This window comes from Macaca nemestrina, chromosome 2 (genome assembly GCF_043159975.1).
Source record: "Macaca nemestrina isolate mMacNem1 chromosome 2, mMacNem.hap1, whole genome shotgun sequence".
Lineage (NCBI taxonomy): Eukaryota > Metazoa > Chordata > Mammalia > Primates > Cercopithecidae > Macaca > Macaca nemestrina.
In genome coordinates, this window is record NC_092126.1 from 46,341,646 (window position 1) to 46,354,510 (window position 12,865).

The window sequence follows — 12,865 nt, forward strand, 5'->3', positions numbered from 1 at the left end:
TTTAAAAGGGCATGATACGTATCAAGCACTCCATAAACTGTTGTTGTTCTTATCACCATTTATTTGTAAGGAAAATATAGCCAGTCATTTTCTACAGTTTGATTGCATCTCATATAATGGAAGTTACCAAGTTATGAAAGTGTCAGTTTGATCTGAATTTAAGCATGTGCCCTTTTCTTCAGAAGTTCTGAAATTATATATCAAGACTGGCAGCATAAAAGTAAATTCTTGTTTCTGATTATATGGATCCCAAAACAACTGGACTTGCCAATACTCTTCCCTCATTTTTGCCCATAAGACCAGTGTAAAGTCACCCATTACCTCCTAGGGGTCAAATCCAGTGGTACCACAATTCCTATCCCATTTGACCTCTCCTGTGTTAGGTTCTGTGGACCCTCCCTTTTCCTCTTCCTTTGACTTCCAGAACACATGCTGTGTTGGTTTTCTTTCGAGTCCAATACTCCTCGGTGCCTTGTGAGTGTCTCTTCTCTTTCTTCAAAATGCTGGTGTTCCCTAGATCTCTTTCCTTCTCGCTTCACGTACTTGCCCTGGGTGATGCCATATTCTCCCAAGATTTCACCAAGCTAATGACTCCACCTTTACCTTTTCTGCCACTAACTGAGTCCAGGCCCTTATCATTTCCAACCTGGCCCATGTAAATTACCTCTTAAATGGTACCCACTTTAAAATTTCTCCTTCACACAGCTACCAAAATGACCTTCCTAAAGTAGGAATCTGACTTTTCATCTTCAAGCTAAAACATTTCAATGATTTCCCTTACTTCACTAGATGAGGTTCTAAAATATTTAAGCTATCTTTCCCTTCTGTACTTTAATGACCCACAATAAGAAAGTAACTACAAATTTTTGTTGCTCAGATTATACCCAGTTCAAACTAAGAACACCGTTCTGAAATTTTTCTTAGGACTACTCTTTTATTCAAATGACTTTCCATTATAAGTTGTTGGACAACCAACAATTTAAAATCTTGTCTTAAAATAAATCAGAATAGGTTCTCAACCCCAGTAAATGAAAATCACTTGATCTCTTAAATTGAAATGTTTTAGATAAAGGCAGTTATATACCACACACACACACGCGCACACACACACACACACTATATATTGGTGCTTTCTTAAAAAGAAGGATATCGAAAGATCTAAGAAAGAATTTAGATTTTTCATGATAGTGAAAGCATATAATATAAATAAATGCACTTAAATATACTTAAAACCAGTTGTACCAAAGAAATGAGGTAACAATAAAAACTTACTATTCTACAATTTGGTAGCATTGTCCAAGAGTTTAGAATTTGGATACATTATAAATTTCAAGACTCCATATTATAGAACCACTAAAATATATCTTTACTATTTTTTTTAAGCATATGAAAAGATATTCATTGTTTTTGGATAGAGTAGTTCAATATCATCAAGATAGTAGTTCTCCCAATTAAAACATTGTCATTGTTATTCTGGAGCTAGAGAGGTTAATACTAAAGTTTTTTTTTCTTTTTTTTTAAATTATTTTTTATTATTATACTTTAAGTTCTAGGGTACATGTGCATAACGTGCAGGTTTGTTACATATGTATACTTGTGCCATGTTGCTGTGCTGCACCCATCAACTTGTCAGCACCCATCAACTCGTCATTTACATCAGGTATAACTCCCAATGCAATCCCTCCCCCCTCCCCCCTCCCCATTATAGGCCCCGGTGTGTGATGTTCCCCTTCCCGAGTCCAAGTGATCTCATTGTTCAGTTCCCACCTATGAGTGAGAACATGCGGTGTTTGGTTTTCTGTTCTTGCGACAGTTTGCTGAGAATGATGCAGCTGGAAACCATCATTCTCAGCAAAATATATCTTTACTATTAACCAATGAACATTTGTTGTGAGTTCACATGTCTCAGAACCCTCTCTCAATGTGTAGAAACAATGCATAGGGATGTATAGGAATTCAAGAGAAATTGCTAAAGGAAGAGAGAGTGAAGACCTGCTGGATCAGACGCAGAAGTTCTGAGTTCTGTCTTGACCAGTGCCCTGATTCTCAGAAAGAGTGAGCCAATTATTTAACTATTGAAGATGTCTCATCTTCAGAATGAGAGGCTGTAGTTACATAGATCTCTTAGGCCCCTGCAAAGTTTAGAAATGTGAATATTTAGCTATTGCATACTCACAGAACAAAAAAGCCCTCCTAGAACATGCTTTAAGAAGGGTCAAGTACCCTGTGTCTCTCAGGTCACTCACAGTTTAAAGACCACTTGTGTCCAGACTTAATGGGGCTCCCTAATCTATACACTTGCAAACCTCCTTTTTCGGGCACTAAAATCTTTAATTTTCTCACTGTCTTAAACCATTGTGAACATATTTATATAACATAGCCTGACTTGTTCTAGTCTCCACTCAACAGAAATTTAGCAGTGCATTCAACACAAAATCCCTCTGCTTGCAGGCACAAGTAAAGACACCGCCTGACACCCGGTTGGTCTTCAACTGACACACACTAGAAACTCCATAAGAGAAGGGGTGGAGGCATGAACCGTGTGTATTTTTAGCATCAGTTTCTTGTGTTGGGTTGTAACAGCTGTAGACAGTAAAAATCAAGGGTAGAGTTGACTGTATCAGAAAATTGAAGACATCTGCATCATCACAGTCATAGTATCTGGATATATTTTTTTTCTGCAGTGGAGCTTTAATGTATTGGATGGGATTATCAGAGGCTGGATTGCCTTCACCATTTGGGACCACATTTTGCTTTATGATGAGCTGCAAGCCAGAGTGTATAAAGTGTGACTTAGGGCTCAGTAGCATAATCAAGAAAATATAATGAAAAAGAGTCTGCGTTCTACAGGGTGTTAACTGAAAAGCTATCCCAGTATTAAGCAACTCTGTTGGTATTTGCACACATCTGTTTCAGACTGCTGTCTTGTAAACTTTCTTTTAGAAAGAAAACCCTTGGCATATAGTTAGTGCAATCCTGCCAAATACAGGTAAGGTCCCTCAATAGAAAACAAAAAAGAATGCAGTGAACATATCAGCATTATTCAAACTAAAAGAAGAATGCAATGCACTTCACATAACTCAAGGCAAGTGATCCACATTCCCTAAATCAGAAGTCCAGAATTCACAGAGAAAATCCAGCAATCCTCTAGTTTGCTTTGAAGTCTTGTGTTTGTCAGAAGCCTCAGAATTAATCCAGGAAAAAAATGTACAAATATGTGACATACTAAGAAAAAAAAGACAATTTTCCCAGCCAGCAAGAATCCCAGAAGTGTTAGATCCCTCACACAGATCACAGACCCCACAGCCACCTGCAACTTGAGCTCCGAATGTCACTTACCCTATGACGATGCAGGAGATGGCAGTTCCCAAGAAGGCATATGTTAAAATAGATCCTAAGTTTTGAAAAAAGTGTCTCTGGGGAGAAAAAAAAAAAAACACTTAATAGAGTACATCAGAATTTTTTCTTAGTACAATAGAAAATAAAAATAAATGTATGCAGTTCACAGATCCCTCACTGTTTAGGCAAATTTTGGTTTTGGAGCCTCATTCCTGGCCTTATTGTGCTAATAGGGACTTAACTGATTTTCACTGCAAAGAACTGGGGGGAAAGGGCAAGAAACAGAAAAAAAAAAAAAAAAAAAAAAAACCACTGGAAGTTGAGTAGGTAGGGATGAGAGAGGCAATTCCCAGAACTGGCTGGACCTGACAGGGAAGGAAGGAACTGGGCAATGTCTATGCCAGAATCGGGGCAATAATGGAAGACACAGTTTTCATGAAGTTTCCTTGTGAATGCAACTCCTTTAGCATTAAAACAAACAAACAAACAAAACTATTCTAAGAGTTTTAAGTTGCCTTTTGATTTTACTGGATCTCTGACTTCTCTTATGTCTTCTAAATGTGATGAAAATAAACTTTAAAAATCTACAACAGCCTGCTCATGCCTGTAATTACAGCAATTTGGGAGGCTGAAGGAAGGAAGATCATTTGAGTACAGAAGGTCGAAGCTGCTTTGAGCCATAATTGTGCCTGGGCAAAAGAGGGAGACCGTGTCTCCAAAACAAAACAAAACAAAACAAATCCCCCAACTTACAGCAATTCACTTTATTTTAACGAGTGAGCCACAAAATGATGCTTAGTATTGGGACTGGCAATGCGGAAGGGTGACCTGAACAAATCCAGCCTTCTACATTTTTTCAACTGCTTGCTTAGAGAAAACTCCATTCCAAGTTTTTGAGTGGGATCTGAGGAGCCAGACTGAGAGCAAGAGGGAGCCTGGAGTACACACAAGAAAATCAGGTCTGTAGTGAACAAGCTGCCTGGTTGCTGAAAATGACTGGTCAAGGGGAGGAAAGCCCCAGGAATCTCCTAGAGTGGGAACTGAGCAGCAGAAGAGCAGTCACATCACCTCTACCTCTCAAAAACCATGTAGGCTGGGGCCTCGCTCTGTGGCTCAGGGGATGCCAGTACTTAAACTATTATGAGAATTACTAATGTACAAAATGTGCATAGTCAGGCTGTGCCCAAGTATTGTTAGACAAGTGCATAGAAACTGCAAAACTGGACTTTCCTCTCTATGAGCATCAACAGTATTCTTGAGTTTTCACTTGAAAGGATAAACCCAATGTTAATTAATAACCAAAGTCTTTGGTTACAATCATCCACAATAATGCTGTCCAATAGAAATATAATGCAAGCCACATATATAAAAATTTTTAAATTTTCTAGTAGCTACATTAAAATGTTTTTAAAAGATGAAATATGTTTTGATAATGTTTTGTTTAATCCAATCTATCCAAAATACTAACATTTCTACATGAAATCAATATAAAACATTATGGAAATATCTACATTCTTTTAATAAATACAAAGTCTTTAAAATCCAGTGTGTATTTTACACTTAAAGAACATCTCGATTCAGATGAGTTGCATTTCAAGAGCTAAATAGTTACATGTGGCTAATGGCCTATATTCAACAGAGTAGGTTTAGAAGAAGTCTAGAATTCTAAGCATGTCAGGTTTGAATCTGCATCACAAATCTAAGATAATGATACTCTGAGCAAAAAGAGAAGCCCATAAAAATAACAGTTTCTCATTAGTGCTGGAAAAATTCTCTACTTAATGATAAAAGAAGAAAACGATCACTATATATTTACCTTCTTTAGACTATATCCTGCATGAAATATAATTGGTGGCAGTAAAACGTTGAAGAAGATTTCTGGATCAAATGTCATCTGCCAGAAAGGAAAAAAAAGGATAGTTAGAATGATGCGCCTTTGGGTCATTAAAAAAATATGTTTCAAAAAACAGTTATAATTACTTTTGCTAAGCCTGTATGAGGCATATTAACTATTAATTTGGCAGAGATGACGGTAGGAAAAAATGCAAATTTGGAAATTCATAAACATAGTATAACTGTAGCTTCTAAATGTAAAATCTACATACTTCCACACTATAGCTAACAACAACAACAACAACAAAAACTCAGTGAAATCTCTTTGGGAAAAATGTCTTACTGTGATTAATTATCCATTTTCATATTTTACATATGTGTAGGCTTCTGATAAGGATTTATTTAAAGTTTTTCCCAAATAAAACATTTTTGGAAATTGGGTCTTCGCTTTCCCTATTTTGTCCCATTCCAAAATTTAAAACATTTTCCAGTTCATGGAAGAACACACTTGAACTTGAAGATGGAGTTTTCTAGTATTTGTTTATTGAGTTTTACTTAAATGTTAAACTTGGCCATAAAGCAAGTATGACTTGGTATGAAGTACAGTGAAATTGTCAGGCCTCTGAGTGCAAGTTAAGCCATCATATCCCCTGTGATCTGCACGTGTATGTCCAGATGGTCTGAAGCAAGTGAAGAATCACAAAAGAAGTGAAAATGGTCTGTTCCTGCCTTAACTGATGACATTACCTTGTGAAATTCCTTATCCTTGCTCATCCTGGCTCAAAAGCTCCCTGACTGAGCACCTTGTGTCCCCTGCCCCTAACCACCAGAGAACGACTTTGACTGTAATTTTCCACTACCTACCCAAATCCTATAAAACGGCCCCATCCCTATCTCCCTTCGCTGACTCTCTTTTCGGACTCAGCCCGCCTGCACCCGGGTGAAATAAACAGCCTTGTGGCTCATCCAAAGCCTGTTTGGTGGTCTCTTCACAAGGACGCTTGTGAAATTTGGTGCTGTGACCCAGATTGGGGGACCTCCCTTGGGAGACCAATCCCCTGTCCTCCTGCTCTTTGCTCTATGAAAAAGGTCCACCTGCGGCCTCTGGTCCTCAGACTAACCAGCCCAAGGAACATCTCACCAATTTTAAATGGGGTAAGCAGCCTTTCTTTACCCTCTTCTCCAACATCTCTCACTATCCCTCAACCTCTTTCTCCTTTCAATCTTGGCGCCACACTTCAATCTCTCCCTTCTGTTAATTTCAGTTCCTTTCCTTTTCTGGTAGAGACAAAGGAGACACATTTTATGCATGGACCCAAAACTCTGGTGCTGGTCACGGACTCGGGAAGACAGTCTTCCCTTGGGGTTTAATCACTATGGGGATGCCTGCTTGATTATTCACCCACATTCCATTGATGTCCAATCACTGCAGGGATGCCTGCCTTGGTCATTCACCCACACTCCCTTGGTGGCAAGTCAATTGCGGGGACACCTGCTTTGGCTGCTCACCCACATAGCAGCCCAGTGCTGTTCCCCACCCCCTTCTCCGTGTCTCTACCCTTCTCTTTAAACTTGCCTCTTTCACTATAGGAAACCCTCCACCCTCCATTCCTCCTTCTTCTCCCTTAGCCTGTGTTCTCAAGAACTTAAAACCTCTTCAACTCTTGCCTCATCTAAAATCTAAGCATCTTATTTTCTTCTGCAATACCGCTTGACCCCAGTACAAACTCGACAGTGGTTCCAAGCAGCCAGAAAATGGCACTTTCAATTTTTCCATCCTACAAGATCTAGATAATTCTTGTAGTAAAATGGGCAAACAGTCTGTGGTGCCTGACGTCCAGGCATTCTTTTACATATCGGTCCCTCCCTAGTCTCTGTTCCCAACGCAACTCATCCCAAATCTTGCTCCTTTCCCTCCTGCCTGTCCCTTCAGTCCCAACCCCAAGTGTTGCTGCGTCTTTCCAACATTCCTTTTCTACAGACCCATCTGACCTCTCCCCTCCTCCCCAGGCTGCTCCTCGCCAGGCAGAGCCAGGTCCCAATTCTTCCTCAGCCTCCACTTCTCCACCCTATAATCCTTTTATCACCTCCCCTCCTCACACCTGCTCCGGCTTACGGTTTCGTTCTGCAACTAGCCCTCTCCCACCTGCCCAGCAATTTCCTCTTAAAAAGGTGACTGGAGTTAAAGGCATAGTGAAGGTTAATGCTCCTTTTTCTTTATCTGACCTCTCCCAAATCAGTTAGCATTTAGACTCTTTTTCATCAAATATAAAAACCCAGCCCAATCCATGGCCTGTTTGGCAACAACCCTTAGACACTTTACTGCCCTAGGCCTACAGGGGCCAGAAGGCCGTCTTATTCTCAATATGTATTTTATTACCCAGTCCTCTACCAACATTAAATAAAGCTCCAAAAATTAAATTCTGGCCCTGGAACCCCACAATAGGACTTAATTAACCTCGCCTTCAAGGTGTACAATAGTAGAGTAAAGGCAGCCAAGTAGCAATGTATTTCTGAGTTTGCAATTCCTTACCTCCACTGTGAGACAAACCCCAGCCACATCTGCAGCACACAAGAACTCCAAATGCCTTAACCGCAGCTGCCAGAGGTTCCTCCAGAACCTCCTCCCCTAGGAGCTTGCTACAAGTGCCAGAAATCTGGCTACCGGGCCAAGGAATGCCAGCAGCCCGGGATTCCTCCTAAGCTGTGCCCCATCTGTGTGGGACCCCACTGGAAATTGGACTGTTCAACTCACCTGGCAGCCACTCCCAGAGCCCCTGGAACTCTGGCCCAAGACTCTCTGGCTGACTCCTTCCCAGATCTTCTTGGCTCAGCGGCTGAAGATTGACGCTGCCCAATCACCTCGCAAGCCCCCTAGACCATCATGGATGCCGAGCTTTGGGTAACTCTCACAGTGGAGGGTAAGTTTGTCCCCTTCCTAATCAATACAGAGGCTACCCACTCCACATTACCTTCTTTTCAAGGGCCTGTTTCCTTTGCCCCTGTAACTGTTGTGGGTATTGACGGCCAGGCTTCTAAATCTCTTAAAACTCCCCAACTCTGGTGCCAACTTAGACAATACTCTTTTAAGCACTCCTTTTTAGTTATCCCCACCTGCCCAGCTCCCTTATTAGGTTGAGACATCTTAACTAAATTATCTGCTTCCCTGACTATTCCTGGGCTACAGCCACACCTCTTTGCTGCCTTTTCCCCAGTTCAAAGCCTCCTTCGCATCCTCTGCTTGTATCTCCTCACCTTAACCCACAGGTATGGAACACCTCTACTCCCTCCTTGGTGATCAATTATGCACCCCTTATCATCCCATTAAAACCTAATCACCCTTACCCTGCTCAACACCAATATCCCATCCCACAGCATGCTTTAAAAGGAGTAAAGCCTGTTATCACTGGCCTGTTACAGCATGGCCTTTTAAAGCCTATAAAGTCTCCTTACGATTTCCCCATTTTACCTGTCCAAAAAGTGGACAAGTCTTACAAGTTAGTTCAGGATCTGCACCTTATCAACCAAATTATTTTACTTATCTACCTGTGGTGACAAACCCATATACTCTTTTGTCCTCAATACCTTCCTCCACAACTCACTATTCCACTCTTGATCTTAAAGATGCTTTTTTCACTATTCCCCTGCACCCCTCATCCCAGCCTCTCTTTGCTTTTACCTGGACTGACCCTGACACTCATCAGTTCCAGCAGCTTACCTGGGCTGTGCTGCCGCAAGGCTTGAGGGACAGCCCTCATTACTTCAGCCAAGCTCTTTCTCATGATTTACTTTCTTTCCACCCCTCTGCTTCTCACCTTATTCAATATATTGATGACCTTCTACTTTGTAGCCCCTCCTTTGAATCTTCCCAGTGAGACACCCTCCTGCTCCTTCAACATTTATTCTCCAAAGGATATCAGGTATCCCCCCCCAAGCTCAAATTTCTTCTCCATCTGTTACCTACGTTGGCGTAATTCTTCATAAAAACACATGTGTTCTCACTGCCGATCATGTCTGACTGATCTCTCAAACCACAATCCCTACAAAACAATGACTCCTTTCCTTCTTAGGCATGGTTGGATACTTTTGCCTTTCAATACCTGGTTTTGCCATCCTAACAAAACCATTATATAAACTCACAAAAGGAAACCTAGCTGACCCCATAGATCCTAAATCCTTTCCCCTCTCCTTTTTCCATTCCTTGAAGACAGCTTTAGAGACTGCTCCCACACTAGCTCTCCCTAACTCATCCCAACCCTTTTCATTACACACAGCCAAAGTGCAGGACTGTGCAGCCAGAATTCTTACACAACGACCGGGACGGCGCCCTGAAGCCTTTTTGTCCAAACAATTTGACCTTCCTGTTTTAGGTTGGCTATTATGTCTCCATGCAGTGGCTGCCACCGCCCTAATATTTTTAGAGGCCTTCAAAAATCACAAACTATGCTCAACTCACTCTCTACAGCTCTCATAACTTCCAAAATCTATTTTCTTCCTCACACCTGACACATGTACTTTCTGCTCACTGGCTCCTTCAGCTATACTCACTCTTTGTTGAGTCTCCCACAATTACCATTGTTCCTGGCCCGGACTTCAATCCAGCCTCCCACATTATTCTGGATACCATGCCTGACCCCCATGACTGTATCTGTCTGATCCACCTGACATTCACCCCATTTCTCCATATTTCCTTCTTTCTTGTTCCTCACCCTGATCACATTTGACTTATTGACGCAGCTCCACCAGGCATCATCGCCACTCGCCAGCAAAGGCAGGCTATGCTATAGTATCTTCCACATCTATCATTGAGGCTACCGCTCTGCCCCGCACCACTAACTCTCAGCAAGCTGAACTCATTGCCTTAACTTGGGCCCTCACTCTTGCAAAGGGACTATGCATCAATATTTATACTGACTCTAAATATGCCTTCCATATCCTGCACCACCATGTTGTTATATACGTTGAAAGAGGTTTCCTCACTACACAAGGGTCCTCCATCATTAATGCCTTTTTAATAAAAACTCTTCTCGAGGCTGCTTTACTTCCAAAGGAAGCTGGAGTCATTCACTGCAAGGGCCATCAAAAAGGCATCAGATCCCATTGCTCTAGGCAACACTTATGCTGATAAGGTTGCTAAAGATGCAGCTAGCATTCCAACTTTTGTCCCTCACAGCCAGTTTTTCTCCTTCTCATCAGTCACTCCCACCTACATCCCCACTGAAACTTCCACCTATCAGTCTCTTCCCACACAAGGCAAATGGTTCTTAGACCAAGGAAAGTATCTCCTTCCAGCCTCACAGGCCCATTCTATTCTGTCGTCACTTCATAACCTCTTCCATGTAGGTTACAAGCCGCTAGCCCACCTCTTAGAACCTCTCATTTCCTTTCCATCATGGAAATCTATCCTCAAGGAAATCACTTCTCAGTGTTCCATCTACTACCCCTCAGGGATTGTTCAGGGCCCCTCCCTTCCCTACACATCAAGCTTGGGGATTTGCCCCTGTCCAGGACTGGCAAATTGACTTTGCTCACATGCCCTGAGTCAGGAAACTAAAATACCTCTTAGTCTGGGTAGACACTTTCACTGGATGGGTAGAGGCCTTTCCCACAGGGTCTGAGAAGGCCACCGCGGTCATTTCTTCCCTTCTGTTAGGCGTAATTCCTCAGTTTGGCCTTCCCACTTCTATACAGTCTGATAATGGATCGGCCTTTAGTAGTCAAATCACCCAAGCAGTTTCTCAGGCTCTTGGTATTCAGTGGAACCTTTATATCCCTTACCGTCCTCAATCTTCAGGAAAGGTAGAATGGACTAATGGTCTTTAAAAGACACACCTCACCAAGCTCAGCCTCCAACTTAAAAAGGACTGGACAGTACTTTTACCTCTTGCCCTTCTCAGAATTAGAGCCTGTCCTTCAGATGCTACAGGGTACAGTCCATTTGAACTTTTATATGGACGCACTTTCTTGCTCGGCCCCAACCTCATCCCAGACACCAGCCCTCTAGGCAACTATCTTCCAGTCCCCCAGCAGGCTAGACAGGAAATTCGCCAGGCTACTAATCTCCTCTTGCCTACTCCAGATTCCCAGCCATATGAAGACAGCCTAGCTGGAATCTCAGTTCTTGTTAAGAATCTGACCCCTCAAACTCTACAACTTCAATGGACTGGACCCTACTTAGTCATCTATAGTACCCCAACTGCTGTCTGCCTGCAGGATCCTCCCCACTGGGTTCACCATTCCAGAATAAAACTGTATCCGTCAGCCAGCCAGCCTAATCTCTCCTCTTCCTCCTGGAAGTCGCAAGTACTCTCACCTACTTCCCGTAAACTCACTCGCATTTCTGAAGAACAGTGATAACCCTTATGAGCTTAATACATCCCTTTATTCTATTAGATCTGTTCATCCTTACTCTACTTTTTGCAACAGGGCTTTACGTAGTCACCCCTACTACTTGGACTGAGCCCCAAAAATGAGTCATCTCTACTATCTTCTGTCTAGTCATACTCCTATTCATCATTCTCAACTACTCATAAATGCCCTACTATTGCTTATACTGCCGGTTTACACTATTTCTCCCAGCCATCATAGCTGTTATCTCCTGGTGCTATCCCCAAACCACCACTCTTAACTCCTTCTTAGAGTGGACAGATTATCTTTGCTGGTAGGGCACCCTCCAATACTTTCACCCTGATGAAATTCTATTATTTACTTTTATACTCACTCTTGTTCTCATTTCCATCCTTATGCCACCCTCTACATCTCCCCAACTATCTTCACCACGCTATCAACCTTACCCACTCTCTCCTAGCCATTTCTAATCCCCCCTTAGTGAACAATTGCTGGCTTTGCATTTCCCTTTCTTCCAGCGCCTACACAGCTGTCCCTGCCTTACATACAGACTGGGCAACATCTCCTGTCTCCCTACACCTCTGAGCTTCCTTTAACAGCCCTCACCTTTACCCTCCTGAAGAACTCATTTACTTTCTAGACAGGTCCAGCAAGACCTCCCCAGACATTTCACATCAGCAAGCTGCCACCCTCCTCTGCACTTAAAAAGCCTTTCTCCTTATATCAACTCTACTCCTCCCATATTTGGACCCCTCACAACACAAACTACTATTCCTGTGGCCATTCCTTTATGTACCTCTTGGCAAAAACCCACTGGAATTCCTCTGGGTAATGTTTCACCTTCTCGATGTTCCTTCACTCTTCATCTCCAAAGCCCAACTACACACATCACTGAAACAATTGGAGCCTTCTAGCTCCGTATTACAGATAAGCCTTCTATCAATACTGGCAAACTGAAAAATATTAGCAATAATTATTGCTTAGGAAGACACCCTGTATTTCATTCTGTCTTTGGGTACCTGCCCCTTGAATGTCAGACTCTCCTCCCAGGCCCTCTTCTTGTTTACTTATACGCAGCCCCGTAAATAACAGTGAAAGTTGGCTCGTAGATACTCAACGTTTTCTTATACAACCATGAAAACCGAACCTCTCCCTGTACGCAGTGACCCCATCAGTCCCCATGACAACCTCTGACGGCTGCCGCCCTAGCTGGATCGCTAGGAGTCTGGGTCCAAGACACCCTTTCAGCACTCCTCATCTTTTTACTTTGCATTTCCAGTTTTGCCTTGCACAAGGTCTCTTCTTCCTCTGTAGATCCTCTACCTACATGTGTCTACCTGCTGCT

At 42.3% G+C, this 12,865-nt stretch overlaps 1 protein-coding gene across 1 annotated transcript in view; it reads right to left on the reverse strand.

Moving 5' to 3' along the window:
• Window positions 1-12,865, reverse strand: part of LOC105470011 (solute carrier family 9 member A9) — a 593,531-nt gene that overhangs the window by 536,327 nt on the left and 44,339 nt on the right. Inside the window, exons 3-4 of the mRNA XM_011721703.2 lie at window positions 5,156-5,233; window positions 3,340-3,416 (exon numbers count right to left, since the gene is read on the reverse strand). Coding sequence (XP_011720005.2) covers window positions 3,340-3,416; window positions 5,156-5,233 — 155 coding nt within the window. The remainder of the gene's footprint in view (window positions 1-3,339; window positions 3,417-5,155; window positions 5,234-12,865) is intronic.